Source organism: Labeo rohita, chromosome 11 (genome assembly GCF_022985175.1).
Source record: "Labeo rohita strain BAU-BD-2019 chromosome 11, IGBB_LRoh.1.0, whole genome shotgun sequence".
In the NCBI taxonomy this organism is placed as follows: domain Eukaryota; kingdom Metazoa; phylum Chordata; class Actinopteri; order Cypriniformes; family Cyprinidae; genus Labeo; species Labeo rohita.
The window spans coordinates 22,145,932-22,158,587 of record NC_066879.1 but is presented as its reverse complement, the minus strand read 5'-3'; the positions used below and the strand labels follow the sequence as shown (position 1 = coordinate 22,158,587).

At 35.5% G+C, this 12,656-nt stretch overlaps 1 protein-coding gene across 1 annotated transcript; it reads right to left on the bottom strand.

Annotated features, from left to right (window-relative positions):
- Positions 1 to 32: 32 nt before the first annotated feature.
- Positions 33 to 12,656, bottom strand: xk (X-linked Kx blood group (McLeod syndrome)). The gene is made up of 3 exons (XM_051122590.1): positions 12,297 to 12,656; positions 8,324 to 8,586; positions 33 to 3,489 (listed from the first exon to the last, which is right to left on the bottom strand). Exons 1-3 carry the CDS (start codon positions 12,539 to 12,541, stop codon positions 2,684 to 2,686), a joined length of 1,314 nt encoding a protein of 437 aa, XP_050978547.1. The 5' UTR covers positions 12,542 to 12,656; the 3' UTR covers positions 33 to 2,683.

Here is a 12,656-nt window from a genome sequence, read left to right as displayed (position 1 = left end):
GGAAAACTGCATGTACCTTCATGGACAAAATATCATTCTCCTTTATTTTATTATAGGTTTTGCTGACAGTTGCACATATCAAAAGCAGTGATGTGCTCTATACAGTGCTTAAGGACATCTTCTGAGGGACTTTCCAGATGTAACTGATCACAAAGTCTTGAAAAAAATGAATAAATTCAAACCATTCGACTCCCCACAGGGGGGCAGTAAAGTTAAGATACAATCATCTACTGCCCTCAATAAAAAGAATGACCTTTTTGTTTGTTTTTGTAGGAAAAATCAGAATAATGTGCAAAAGAGGTCCCAGATGAGACAAGTGCAAAACAGGAGTGTAAACAAAGGAAAGAAAAAACAATCTTTGCAGGATTATGAAGGTCCTGGCAACCCAACTGTAATTCTCACCATTCATAAATTGAAAGCAGTTTCAGGCAATTTAGGCCATATGTAGGACACTATCACATGACCAATCAGGACTAATTCACAGTCTTAAACACAGTATAAGATAAACTAGAAGAAAGTATAAATAATAAACCTGAGAGGTTTTCAAACATTTTTCAGAAAGCAATGCCCTCAAGGTGATGGGGGAAAAAAATCAACAGCTTATAACTCAAGCAAATACAATCTTTTAAATAAATCCGCTTTAAATAATCCAGACACAGAGACAGCGTAGAAGCTATAACATTAATCAAACCACCGCACAGGGGACAGAGCGCTCCCACATCACATGACAAAAGCAGCGGTTTCGTCTTATTAGGGAATTTTCACATGCACTTCAGTGGAACATGCTGGCTCGTTTGCTTTGTAAACCAAACAAGAAAAAGTATTTTCATCTCAAAGTCCAACAAACGTTGACTTTTACATTCCACCATCACACATCAAGGCAGAAATCTCTCCCTTCAGATCCTTAAAGGGCACTTCACACAATGTTTTTAAAGGGAACATTCCTCCACAAATAAAGATACTGTCATCATTTACTCACCCTCATGTTCCAAATGGAAAAATACACAGTTCTGCATGAGTTCTTCTGTAGAATGCAAGAGAGGATATTTTATTTAAGACTGCTTTTGTTTATGCAATAAAAGTCAGTGGAGTTCAAAAAACACTGGACCCCATTAAGACTTAATATAACATAAATGATGTCTCTTATATATGTAGTAGAAAACCCATGAAAATGTACGTTATTTAAAAATCCACATTGTTTTATACATATTTTGGATTATGGGGGACGCTATTATTTTCATTATGTAAAATGGTTGCCTTCGGTGTGCTACTGCCACTATCTATTATATATATTATATATTTTTACCAATAAAACACTGATACAATGCCACATTGTGCACCACATTATAATTTTCAGTCGAAGGACTACAAGCGAAGCGATGTAAGTCTTTACTGCTTTACTAGCAATAAGAATAGGAGAATAAATAAACAATTTAAAAATCCCCATCATTTTACTGATACGATGCCATATTGTGTGGCTTTTAGTTGTAACTTTAATTCGAAGGACAACAAGAGAAGCAATGTTAAGTCTTCACTGCTTTCCTAGCGATAAGAATAGGAGAGTAAATAAACAATTTAAAAATCCACATCATTTTATACATATTTTGGACTATGGGGGGCGCCATTATTTCCATGACGTGAAATGTCGCACTCTGTGAGATACTGATGCTACCTGTTGCTATTTTTACCGCAACACAACTCAGAAAGTAAAATACTGATACAATGCCACATTGTGTAGCTTTTAGTTGTAATTTTAATTCGAAGGACAACAAGAGAAGCAATGTTAAGTCTTCACTGCTTTCCTAGCAATAAGAATAGGAGAATAAATAAACAATTTAAAAATTCCACATTGTTTTATACATACTTTGGACTATGGGGGCGCCATTATTTCGACCTGTTTCTATATATACCGCAACAAAACTCAGAATAAGAAACTTGGAAAAAATACTGATACAATGACCACAGCTACTTACAGGATATAAGCCTACGCTTAAACCAAATGCTGAACCATAGATTTTCCTCCACAAGTCTAAACGCCCCCAGATATCAAGTAAAATCCATGCTGTGCCATCATGACAGGCGTCGGCATGTTTACATCCTGCCTGGATGGCATCTAGCGTTTCTTGTTTCTGCCGTTTGTAAGCACTTTCAGTAGCTGTGGTCTACTAAAAGCCTCAGTGGCATCAGGGCTGAAGTGTAGAGAACAAAGACGCAGGTCTTTAGGTAGTTTCATTCATTCACAGGCATCTTCCCATTCTTTTCTCCTCTTCTTTTTGCTAGGAAAGCAATGAAGACTTATATCGCTTCTCTTGTTGTCCTTCGACTGAAAATTACAACCAAAAGCCGCACAATGTGGCATTGTATTAGTATTTTATTTTCCGAGTTGTGGTAAGAATAGCAACAGGTAGTGCCGCTATCTCACCAAGTGCAAACATTTTACATAATCAAAATAATGGCGCCCCCATAGTCCAAAATATGTACAAAACAATGTGGATTTTTTAAAATAACGTAAATCTTTAATGGGATTTCTACTACGTATTTCAGTACAAAACACATGGAGGCATTTTTCAAAATACCTTCTGGAGAAGAAGAAAGTCCTACAGATTTCTAATGACATAAAGGTTAGTAAACGATGACAGAATCGTCATTTTTAGCTGATCTATTCCTTTAAGATGTGCTTTGCTCACACGGCACCACACAAACTCTGCCCGATGTCCCCTTTGGTACCGCAGGGTGGATCGTCTCCAGTGTCTTTCCCTTGTGGCTTGGTCCTCATGGAGCCAGACTGAGAAATTGTCCCACGAAGCAGGCAGAGGGATCCACAGCACTCCCAAAAGCCTTGGGCTGGACTAGATGAGAAGAGTTGCCTGCAAGGATGGCAAAACTGGTAAAAGAGCAACATGAAGAACACAGCTGTGGCGTAACCCAATAACAGCGATATTTCTAACACGGGGGCGTCCACCCATTGGTAGAACTCAGTCCGGTGGATGTACCACATCAAAGTCAGCCCTGTGTTCTCGACAAATCGAAGGGAATAATACACAGCGAGGCGCCTCCACGCCTGACCCTTATCGATCAGGTCAGGGTCATCCAATCGGAGTTGAACGGCCGACCAGCAGAACACGTTGATGCCGGCGTACAGGAAGGTCAGCATGCAAAGGACGATAGTGGTCCCGACACGGGTCAACGTCTTTTCAATGTTCTCTGGGAATGGAGAGCTGCTGCTCCAGAAGAGAACCCACGGGTGTAGAAAAAACAGGATGAAGTTGGCCGACACCACCGGAAGAACCCATACCTTCAACACGGAGCTGAAAAGGACCAGGACGGCCACGCGTGTGGCGATCTCAAACCCTCGCCACAGGAACACGCACAGGTATGCCAACGGACGCACGGAGACTTCGTAATCGTCGTAGCGTATCTTTATGGCGAGAATATTGCAGCGTAGGGCTCCGTATACAATCGAGAGAAGGGAAATGACCATCAGAGTACCTGGCAGAGAGAGAAAAGAGTGAAATATGATCATGTTAAATTCAATACAAACACACTTTGTGGTTAAAAGCAACTGAAAGCTTTTGTGTTAGATAAGTGGATTTGGAATAAACCACTCTACTGTTTGTGGAGGCCCAAAAATTTGGAAATTTTAAATATATATATATATATATATCAACAAATGACTTGATATATCCCTAATTTCCAAGTCGCACACAGAAGAGTAAAATGTAGTAATGTAAAAAATATGGAAAATGTAAATGTAGAAAAATATGGAAATAAATACATGTGGGAATAAATATAAAATGTGGGAATATAAATATAAAATAAATAAATGCATAAATAAACTTGATACCTCTAACATTTCCATACTGCACACAGAAAAGCAAAATACATAAATATACATAAATAATTATGGAAATAAACACATGTGGAAATGAATAATAATAAAAGTAAATTAATGCATAAATACAAACATAAATGTAAAAATTAATGAAAGAATAAAAATGAAAATTAATAAAAAATGTGTATGTTACATTATGATTTCTGCGATGTAAAATGCGTATGAGTCTCAAAAATGAACTGTATAATGTGAAATGTTATTTCAAATTTTGGATGAATAAATACACTTAGATCAAAATGCAACATGGACTAGTGTCTGTGAATATAAAGCCGCAAAAATACTATTTAAATATGAATATGAAATCCTGCATGTTTTACATGTCTCTATGCAAATGAATGGTGCAGACGCGCGGTGTGGTTTACTGTATTACTATTTATAAAATATGGGTACATGAACATAAACAATCTCTAAAACTGCTCTGAGAGTCACTTCATGAGTATCTTACTGTTTCTTTTGAGAAAAACTATCTTCATATCATATACAAAGAGAAACTTACAGGTCTTCACAGCAACTTTTCAAAATAAAAGTTTGGTTTAACTTGAGGAAACTGTGACAGAAATATATTACTTAATGTAATGATAGTACCACTAATAATAAAATTATTATTACAACATTATTTTTAAGTAATATTTACCAGAAAAATGATTTACCAGAATTTATTTACCAGAAAAATATAAATACACAACACAATATTTCAGAAAAAATAAAGAATGTTTTTTTAATATTAAAATCAACTAATTAGATATGATTTTGATTATTAAAATTTAATGAAACCATTAAAATAGAGTCCAGTAAATTAATGGAAAACACAGAATTTGATTAAAAAAAACTGAATCTGAGAAAGAAAAAATTCATAGGGCATTAAAAATGTAATTTTTGTTAAACTTTTAATAAATTGCTGTTAAATTGTGTAAGTTTTATGATTTCAGTTAATTTGACATTCTTTTTGATTTATATTTTGTTGATGTAACCATTAAAAAAATGGAATCCAGAAAAATTAAAATGGAAAAAATGGAACTTGAAAAAAATAAAAATAAATTAAATAAATACAATGGAATATGTGAAAAAAATAAAGGGGAAAAAAAATTTAAAAGTATTCGAAAATAAATTCAGGACTAATTTCAATGAAAAATTAACTGTCGAAAGTCATTTATTTTTTTTTTTTTTCCAATTTTCATTTGGTGCATCATCCATTACTGTGATGCACAACATGTTGCTATTCAGTTACTTAATTTACTATGTTGTTTACTGCTGTTGTTTAGTGATACAGGATAACAAAAGCAGATAGCCCGAAGGCTCAAATCCACCAGTAGTGCAAACATATGGCCTCTATCAGCCTTCCATCTGATCTAAAGTCAGCCACCGTTTCATTACACTATGCCTCATGGGTAATGGGGTCAGACTGATTCACTGTCCATTATGATCTTCCATCTGCAATACCACTTTCAAGGATAGACTGCGAGGCTGTCAACACATTCCTCATGCAGAGCGGATGACTACAAATCTGCGAGGCAGAGTCAGGTCTATCATTCTTAATATTCAGTGCAGAGTGACAGTTGATGGGTGGAGAGCAAAATTCTCATTACACCAAATAACAGCTTGCAAATGCCTAAGTTGTCTACAATGTACAGTGGTGTATTTATAGCGTAATGCAGTCTCAGACTGTTGGGCCTCACTATATACATTGAGAGTGTATGTTTGTGGTTATTTATTCATTGGTTATATTCAGTGACTGTTCATTGTTGTGTACTGTAGTGCTTCTGGGTATTTCATTAAATGAATTTGTCTGTGGTTCAGATAAATTATTTCTGTCTGTCGCTATCTATTCTAGCTGATATACTCAGAAACAAAGTGTGCGTCCTTGAGATAACAAGAGGAAATAGATAGTACACAAGTAGAAGTCATTTCAGAGGCAACAGATGTAATTCAAGCATGTGTGTAGAATGTGTCACTGAGGGGACCTTGTTAAATTTAGACGAGTGACGTGAGGAGCAGCTCCATGTTTACAGGACTTACAGGGAGATTATTCTATGGAGGAAACTTGGAGAGACTGCGCCCAGATCATATTGGTTGGGCGGAAACGTGACATGCCTCAATGATATAAAAACCAATTGACTTTTAACACTTTACAGATGTGGTGGAGAATGCGAGAAGTGACAAAACTCATTAACAGTGCAACTCATAAGCTCATAAGCTTGCAATGCTCCACTTTGGGAACTGTGCTTCACAAAGTCAGATAATGAAAGGAAAACAAAGCAGGAATAAGAAAAGTCTTAGTCATGCTCTAGAAACCCTTAAGATGGTTTAAAAAGTTGTTCTCATTCTGAAAATGTAATAGCTGAACGTTTTTTTTTTTTAAACTTGTAAGTGATGTACAGTCAGTTGCTCATTATTGCAAAGGTTTTTGAAGAAAACATTTCAGGATTTTTCTTCAAATACTGGACTTCAATGGGGATCAACATGTTGAAAGTCCAAATTGCAGCTTCAAAGGGCTCTGCATGATCCCAGACGAGGAATAAGGGTCTTATCTACCAAAACAATTAATCATTAAAAAAAAAAAAAATGATATATATATTTTTTAACCACAAATGCTCATCTTGCACTAGCTTTGTGATGCGCAACTTCACGCATTACGTAATCAAGTTGGAAAGGACACACGTGGTTAGTTCTTTGTATGTGTACTCCGGTTTAAAAGGTACGGTAGAGCGAAAAACTCCATCTCAAACTCCAAAATTTTCGTATGTGTTTTTTTCCCCGTTTTTTTTTTTTTTTTTTTTTGCATTCATCAACCATTCCTATCAAAATGCTTGCTATGGATGTGAAAACGCAGAAAATCTAACTTGATCCAAAAAAAATTTATGACGGACGAACATTTCGGAGGCAGTGTGTAAACGTGGTTGACGCAATGTGAGGTCGTATTTATTTTTTAACGTGCGAAATTGTCAGACGAGAATTTCGGACTCGGTGTGCAAAGACCTTTAATTTTGCCAGTGAAGATGACAACATATTCGTTAACAAGCTTTTTTTCTGTGACTAAGACGAGACGTTGACAAGCTAAAACTAATATCTTGTGATAAAAAGTATGACAAAATTTATGCCGCGTCTTTGTTAACAAGACGAGACAGGACTAGAATGTTATTTGAAGACTACCGGACATTCAAAATACATCATATAGGCTAACTGTGTTGTCTTTCAAAATGTGCGTCACTGTCATTAGATTGCAATCCTACAAGCCTCGTTTTAAATTTTTCATAAGCTTATTTGATTTGGTCTAAAGAGAGAATTAATGATTATTTTAGTTTGAAGACTATAAATAGCTACCAAAATAAATGTTGGTAACTGCAGTTTGACTAAAAGTAATGACTAAAAGTTGACATAAAATGCAATGGCTTTTCGTTGACTAAAACTATGAAAGACTCAAATGAGTAAAAAGTTTTCGTCTCAAGATAAAGACTAAGACTAAATCAAAAATGCCTGTCAAAATTAACACTGTTCACCTTCAACATCGTCCAACATCGTTGATTTACCTTTGTTTATAAAGGGCGTTTGACTTTATTTGTACATTTGCTTTGTAAACACTAGGTCGGTACTTTCACCTACGTCACATGTGACATTCCCAACTTGACAACGTAATATGTGAAGTCGAGCTAGTGCAAGATTAGCATTTTGTGGTTCAAAAGTATATAATTTTTTTTAAATGGCCAATCGTTGCGCTAGATAAGACCCTTATTCCTCAGCTGGGATTGTGTAGAGCCCTTTGAAGCTGCACTGAAACCAGGCGGGTTGCCAGGTTTTCACAACAAAAACCCACCCAATTGCTGCTCAAAACTAACCCAATAGCATTTTGAGGGGGGTCCCCCATTAAAAATCGTGTTCCGGGGGATAAAATAAACATTTTTTGTCAGGTTTCTCCTGGTAAATTCGTATTTCAGGGGCTAAATATGACGTTATTGGCGTTGCTTCTACCCACGGACATCAAAAACAACCCGCGGCAACAGTGTTAAAGTAGCCCAATTCCACAGGAAAACCGTGGACTTGGCAACACTGACTGAAACTGCAATTTGGACCCTCAACCCAATGACTCCCATTGAAAAATCCTGGAATGTTTTTCCAAAAACCTTCATTTCTTTCTGACTGAAGAAAGAAAAACACAAACATCTTGGATGACAACTGGGTAGGTAAATTATCCAGAAATTTTTGCCTTAGGCAACAGTCATTATTCAGTAATGTCTGACCGCTAAATCTCTCAACTCACCAATCAGAATTGAGTATTCCAGAGAGCCATGTTATAAAATCAATTACACTATGGCAGTAAGCTTTCGCTTTCTCTAAAAGCCTTTATTAACCAGTCTGTCTCCTGCAGCGCTCTATTTTAGGTGTGTCAGAATGTGCTTGATACTGTTCACAGTGTGTGTTTGTGTGTGTTCTTACCTCTACCAATGGATACCCCTTTCTGCAGCACACAGATGTAGAGCTGCAGCGTGAGCTGGGGTGCAGAGCCCAGGAAGGCCTGTATGACCGAGGTCCTGGCAAAAGCAGCCCTGTGGGTGACTAACTTCCCTTCCGCCTGTCCCACTTCCTGCTCCACCTCTTCGGTCTGCCCTTCCCGGGGAATCTGCTTCTTACGGGTGATGGTGACATACGGCTCCTCCACTTTTCCGGCGCTGCCGTAGATACAGAAGGCATCAAGGCACCTAATGGATAAATGAGTGGTTAAAGGATTAGTTCACTCCTGATTAAAAATTTCCTGTAATTTACTCACCCCCATGTCATTCAAGATGTTCATGTCTTTCTTCAGTCAAAAAGAAATTAAGGTTTGGAATGGAAGCTTTATCTCGTATTGCAGAATCACGTTAAAAAAGGTCACACATGGATAGTTCTTCGTCTGTGTACTCCAGTTCAAAAAGGTAGGGTATGATAAAAAGCTCCACCTTATTTTCTCCTCCAACTTCAAAATCATCCGTCATTGTTGTTTTACCTCCTTTTTTTTGTAAAGGGTGTTTGACTTTCTTTGCACGTTCACTTTGTAAACACTGGGTCGGTACTTCTGTCTACATTACGCGTGACCTTTATAACATGACTACTTAATGCGTGAAGTTGAGCTAGTGCAAGATGAGCATTTGTGGTTAAAAAGTATATACTAGATCATGCAGAGCCCTTTGAAAGGGCATTAAAACTGCAATTTGGACCTTTAACCCATTGGTCCCCATTGAAGTCCATTATATGGAGAAAAATCCTGGAATGTTTTCCTCAAAACCCTTTTTTTTTTTCTTTTTCTTTTTGACTGAAGAAAGCAAGACATGAACATCTTGGATAACAAAGGGATAAGTAAATTATGAGGAAATTTTATCCTTTACTAATCCTTTAAAACCTAAGGTTTTAATAAAAAAAAATAAAATAAATAAATATATATATATATATGTATGTATGTATATATATCTATTTTTTTTTAACAATGCATTTGGTAATTTTTATCATTAATATAAAATACAATAAATTAGAATAAATTATAGGCTAGATGAAAAAAACAACATATATTGCCTTGGGCTTTTTTATTATTAAAAAATATATATAATTTAAAATGTATATGTGTCCCAGGATCACAAAACCAGTCATAAGGGTCAATTTATATATCATATGAAAGCTGAATAAATAAGCTTTCCATTGATGTATGGTTTGTTAGAATAGGACCATGTTTGGTCGACATACAACTATTCGAATATCTGAAATCAGAGGGTGCAAAAACATCAAAATATTGAGAAAATCGCCTTTAAAGTTGTCCAAATGAACTTCTTAGCAATGCATAATACTAATCAAAAATTAAGTTTTGATATATTTATGGTAGGAAATTGACAAAATATCTTCATGGAACATGATCTTTGATTTTTGGCATAAAAGAAAAATCGATCATTTGAATATAAATTTTTGGATTCTAATCATAACCATCCTCCATGTCACAATAAACCATGTCACAGTTCAGAGAATTGCACTCAATCTAGTTTGAGCTCACCAGCATAGTTCTAGCTTACCCGAAGACAGCTTTTGTAAGGCCTCTATGTGCGATCTGTCCATCTTGTTCATTTAAAATGCAGAGGCTAAGTTTCAGAGGACAGGCAGAAGGTGCCAAGTTTGAGTGAGTATTTCCCATCCCAAACCTTGACAGTAGCCTTGCTATTTTATAATAGTAGTGTGCGGGCAACCTTGTTGATAATGTAACGGATGTGAGTGTGTTAAGAGAAGGCCAAGAGAGCCTTCACAGGCCATTCACGCTAATTCCGTGAAATACACAACTGAATTATACATGAGTCACACAGGGCTAAAATGTTTCTGGGCTTTATCTGAATGAGCTGGCCAGGTCACACTGCTAAACTGTACTATTAGAGAAGGCGATATCAATGCTTCAATTATGCAAACGGTCAATGCAAAAATGCACAGACCGATAGAGATGGAACAGTTCACTGTGAGGCCTGGACTGGAATGGAAGCTGTCAATAACACCAGTATCTATACTAATAGGTAATTTAAGGACACAAATTGTCCATAAATGGCTTGTGGCATTGTACATGGAAAACAAATAATTAAAGTGTGGCTTTTAAAAGGAGTTTATTTACACGGCAGGAAAAGCTGTTACAGTAACATCACTTACAGAGAGGTCATTTGCAAAAAGCATAGCTTTTATGTACCCCATGAATTTAAAAAATGACTTTAACAGTGAAAAGCTGACACCAATTTTTAAATTGTGTTATTACAGCTTTTTCAGCACACCAACAAAAACGTATTAAATTTATGCTATACTGTACTCTGTACTGTTTACAAATTTATTTGCACATTTTGAAGAAAAAGTATATTGTATTTGCTCTCTGTCTCTCTCATATATATATTTATTTGATCCAAAATACGGCAAAGCAGTAATATTGTGAAATATTTTGGCTATTTAAAATAACTGCTTTCTATTTAAATATATTTCATAATGTAATTTATTCCTGTGATCAAAGCTAAATTTTCAGCATCATTACTCCAGTCTTCAGTGTCACATGATCCTTCAGAACATGCTGATCTGCTATTCAGGAAACATTTTGTTTATTATTATTACTATCAATATTTACAGTTGAGTACAGTTCAGAATTCTTTGATGAATAGAAAGATCCAAAGAAAAGCATTTATATGAAATAAAAAGCTTTGTAACATTATACACTATACCATTCAAAAGCTTGGAGTCAAGTGCAATTAATAATAATAATAATATAATTAATATTATTTTTTTTTTTTTTAGCAAGGATGCTTTAAATTGATCAAAAGTGATGATAAATACAATTATAATGTTACAAATGATTTATATTTCACATAAATGCTATTCTTCTCAACTTTCTATTCATAAAAATTCTAAGCTGTTTAAAAAAATAATGTAAAAAATAAAATAAAATAAATTGAAATCAGAATATTAGACTGCTTTCTGAAGGATCATGCAACTGGAGTAATAATGCTAAAATTCAGCTTTGAAATCACAGGAATAAATTACATTTTAAAATATATTCAAATAGAAAAGAGTTATTTTAAATAGTAAAAATATTTCAAAATTGTACTCGTTTTACTGTACCTTGGATCAAATAAATGCAGGCTTTGTGAGCAGACTTCTGCATATAAAAATATATATATATATAAATATATATATATATATATATATATATATATATATATATATATATATATATATATATATATATATATATATATATATATATTATGTATGATATGCCCCAGTTAACAATATTTGAATAGAATGTTAATATTTGGTTCACTAAAATGTATCATTTTAACCTAAATTAAAAAACAATAACGGGAATCACATCATCATCTATACTTCATGTGAAGACCCTCTTTTTCTATACTGTTAACATTACTTTGTACAGTAAATAATTCGTTTATGAAAACTGCATATGATAATATTATTAGCATTAAATTCTAATTCTAATAAACTGTGTGGATTGTCATTGCCTTGAGCCAAAAGCTAATAATAAAATGTAACTATTAACTATTATCCCAGCAGACAGGATTATACTTTTTGAACAGCTTATAGAAAATTGTTTAAAATCAAAAGTGAAAATGGATGCATTTAATGGAAAGACCCGGAGACATGAAGCCTTGAGCCCTGAAGCCATGAAACCTTTGACATTACTGCGCACTGTGGACTAAAAATTAAACGACAAATTTCCATATTTGCAAATAGGTAAGAAACAGGTTCATGTGGGCGCGGAAAAAAAAGCCTTTGTTACATGTATTCGCTCACAATGGACATTGTTTATGTCTTGATCAATTACGGGGATGCATAATTCCCTTCCACAGGCTTGTAATAAGCAGAAACGCATCCAAATACATGAAAGGACAGTCGCAAATTGGCCACTTACCTTATTATTGGTCCAAGCTGTAATATATGAAGCAGCAGCACTAGAGGTCTGTCTCTGCTCAGGTCTCTGTGAATAAATATCAGTGTGAGCTGCACCAGCACGGATGGCACAAGCGTGAAGAGGAGCGTAAAACACTGCCAAATCTGATCACCAGCGGAGCGATAAGTGCTGCTCAGATACAGAGCAGCCGTCGTCTCGGCCGTAAACAAAGAGACCGACACAAGGACAGAGCTGGGTAGTCTCATCCTCACTCAACCATGTTGGTTTTCTGCTTTCGGATCTCGTGAGCCTGCATTTTGAAGTTACAGTGGACGTATCAACCACCAGCAAGCAGCCGCAGATACACAGCTGATCACCGCG

What these genes read in the sequence shown, in the direction of transcription:
- xk (XM_051122590.1), bottom strand. Translation starts at nt 12,541, where the DNA reads ATGAGACTACCCAGCTCTGTCCTTGTGTCGGTCTCTTTGTTTACGGCC. An exon ending in CAGCTTGGACCAATAATAAG is followed by an intron (nt 8,587 to 12,296) that starts GTAAGTGGCCAA and finishes TTTATCCATTAG; the next exon opens with GTGCCTTGATGCCTTCTGTA. An exon ending in AGGGGTATCCATTGGTAGAG is followed by an intron (nt 3,490 to 8,323) that starts GTAAGAACACAC and finishes TCTCTCTGCCAG; the next exon opens with GTACTCTGATGGTCATTTCC.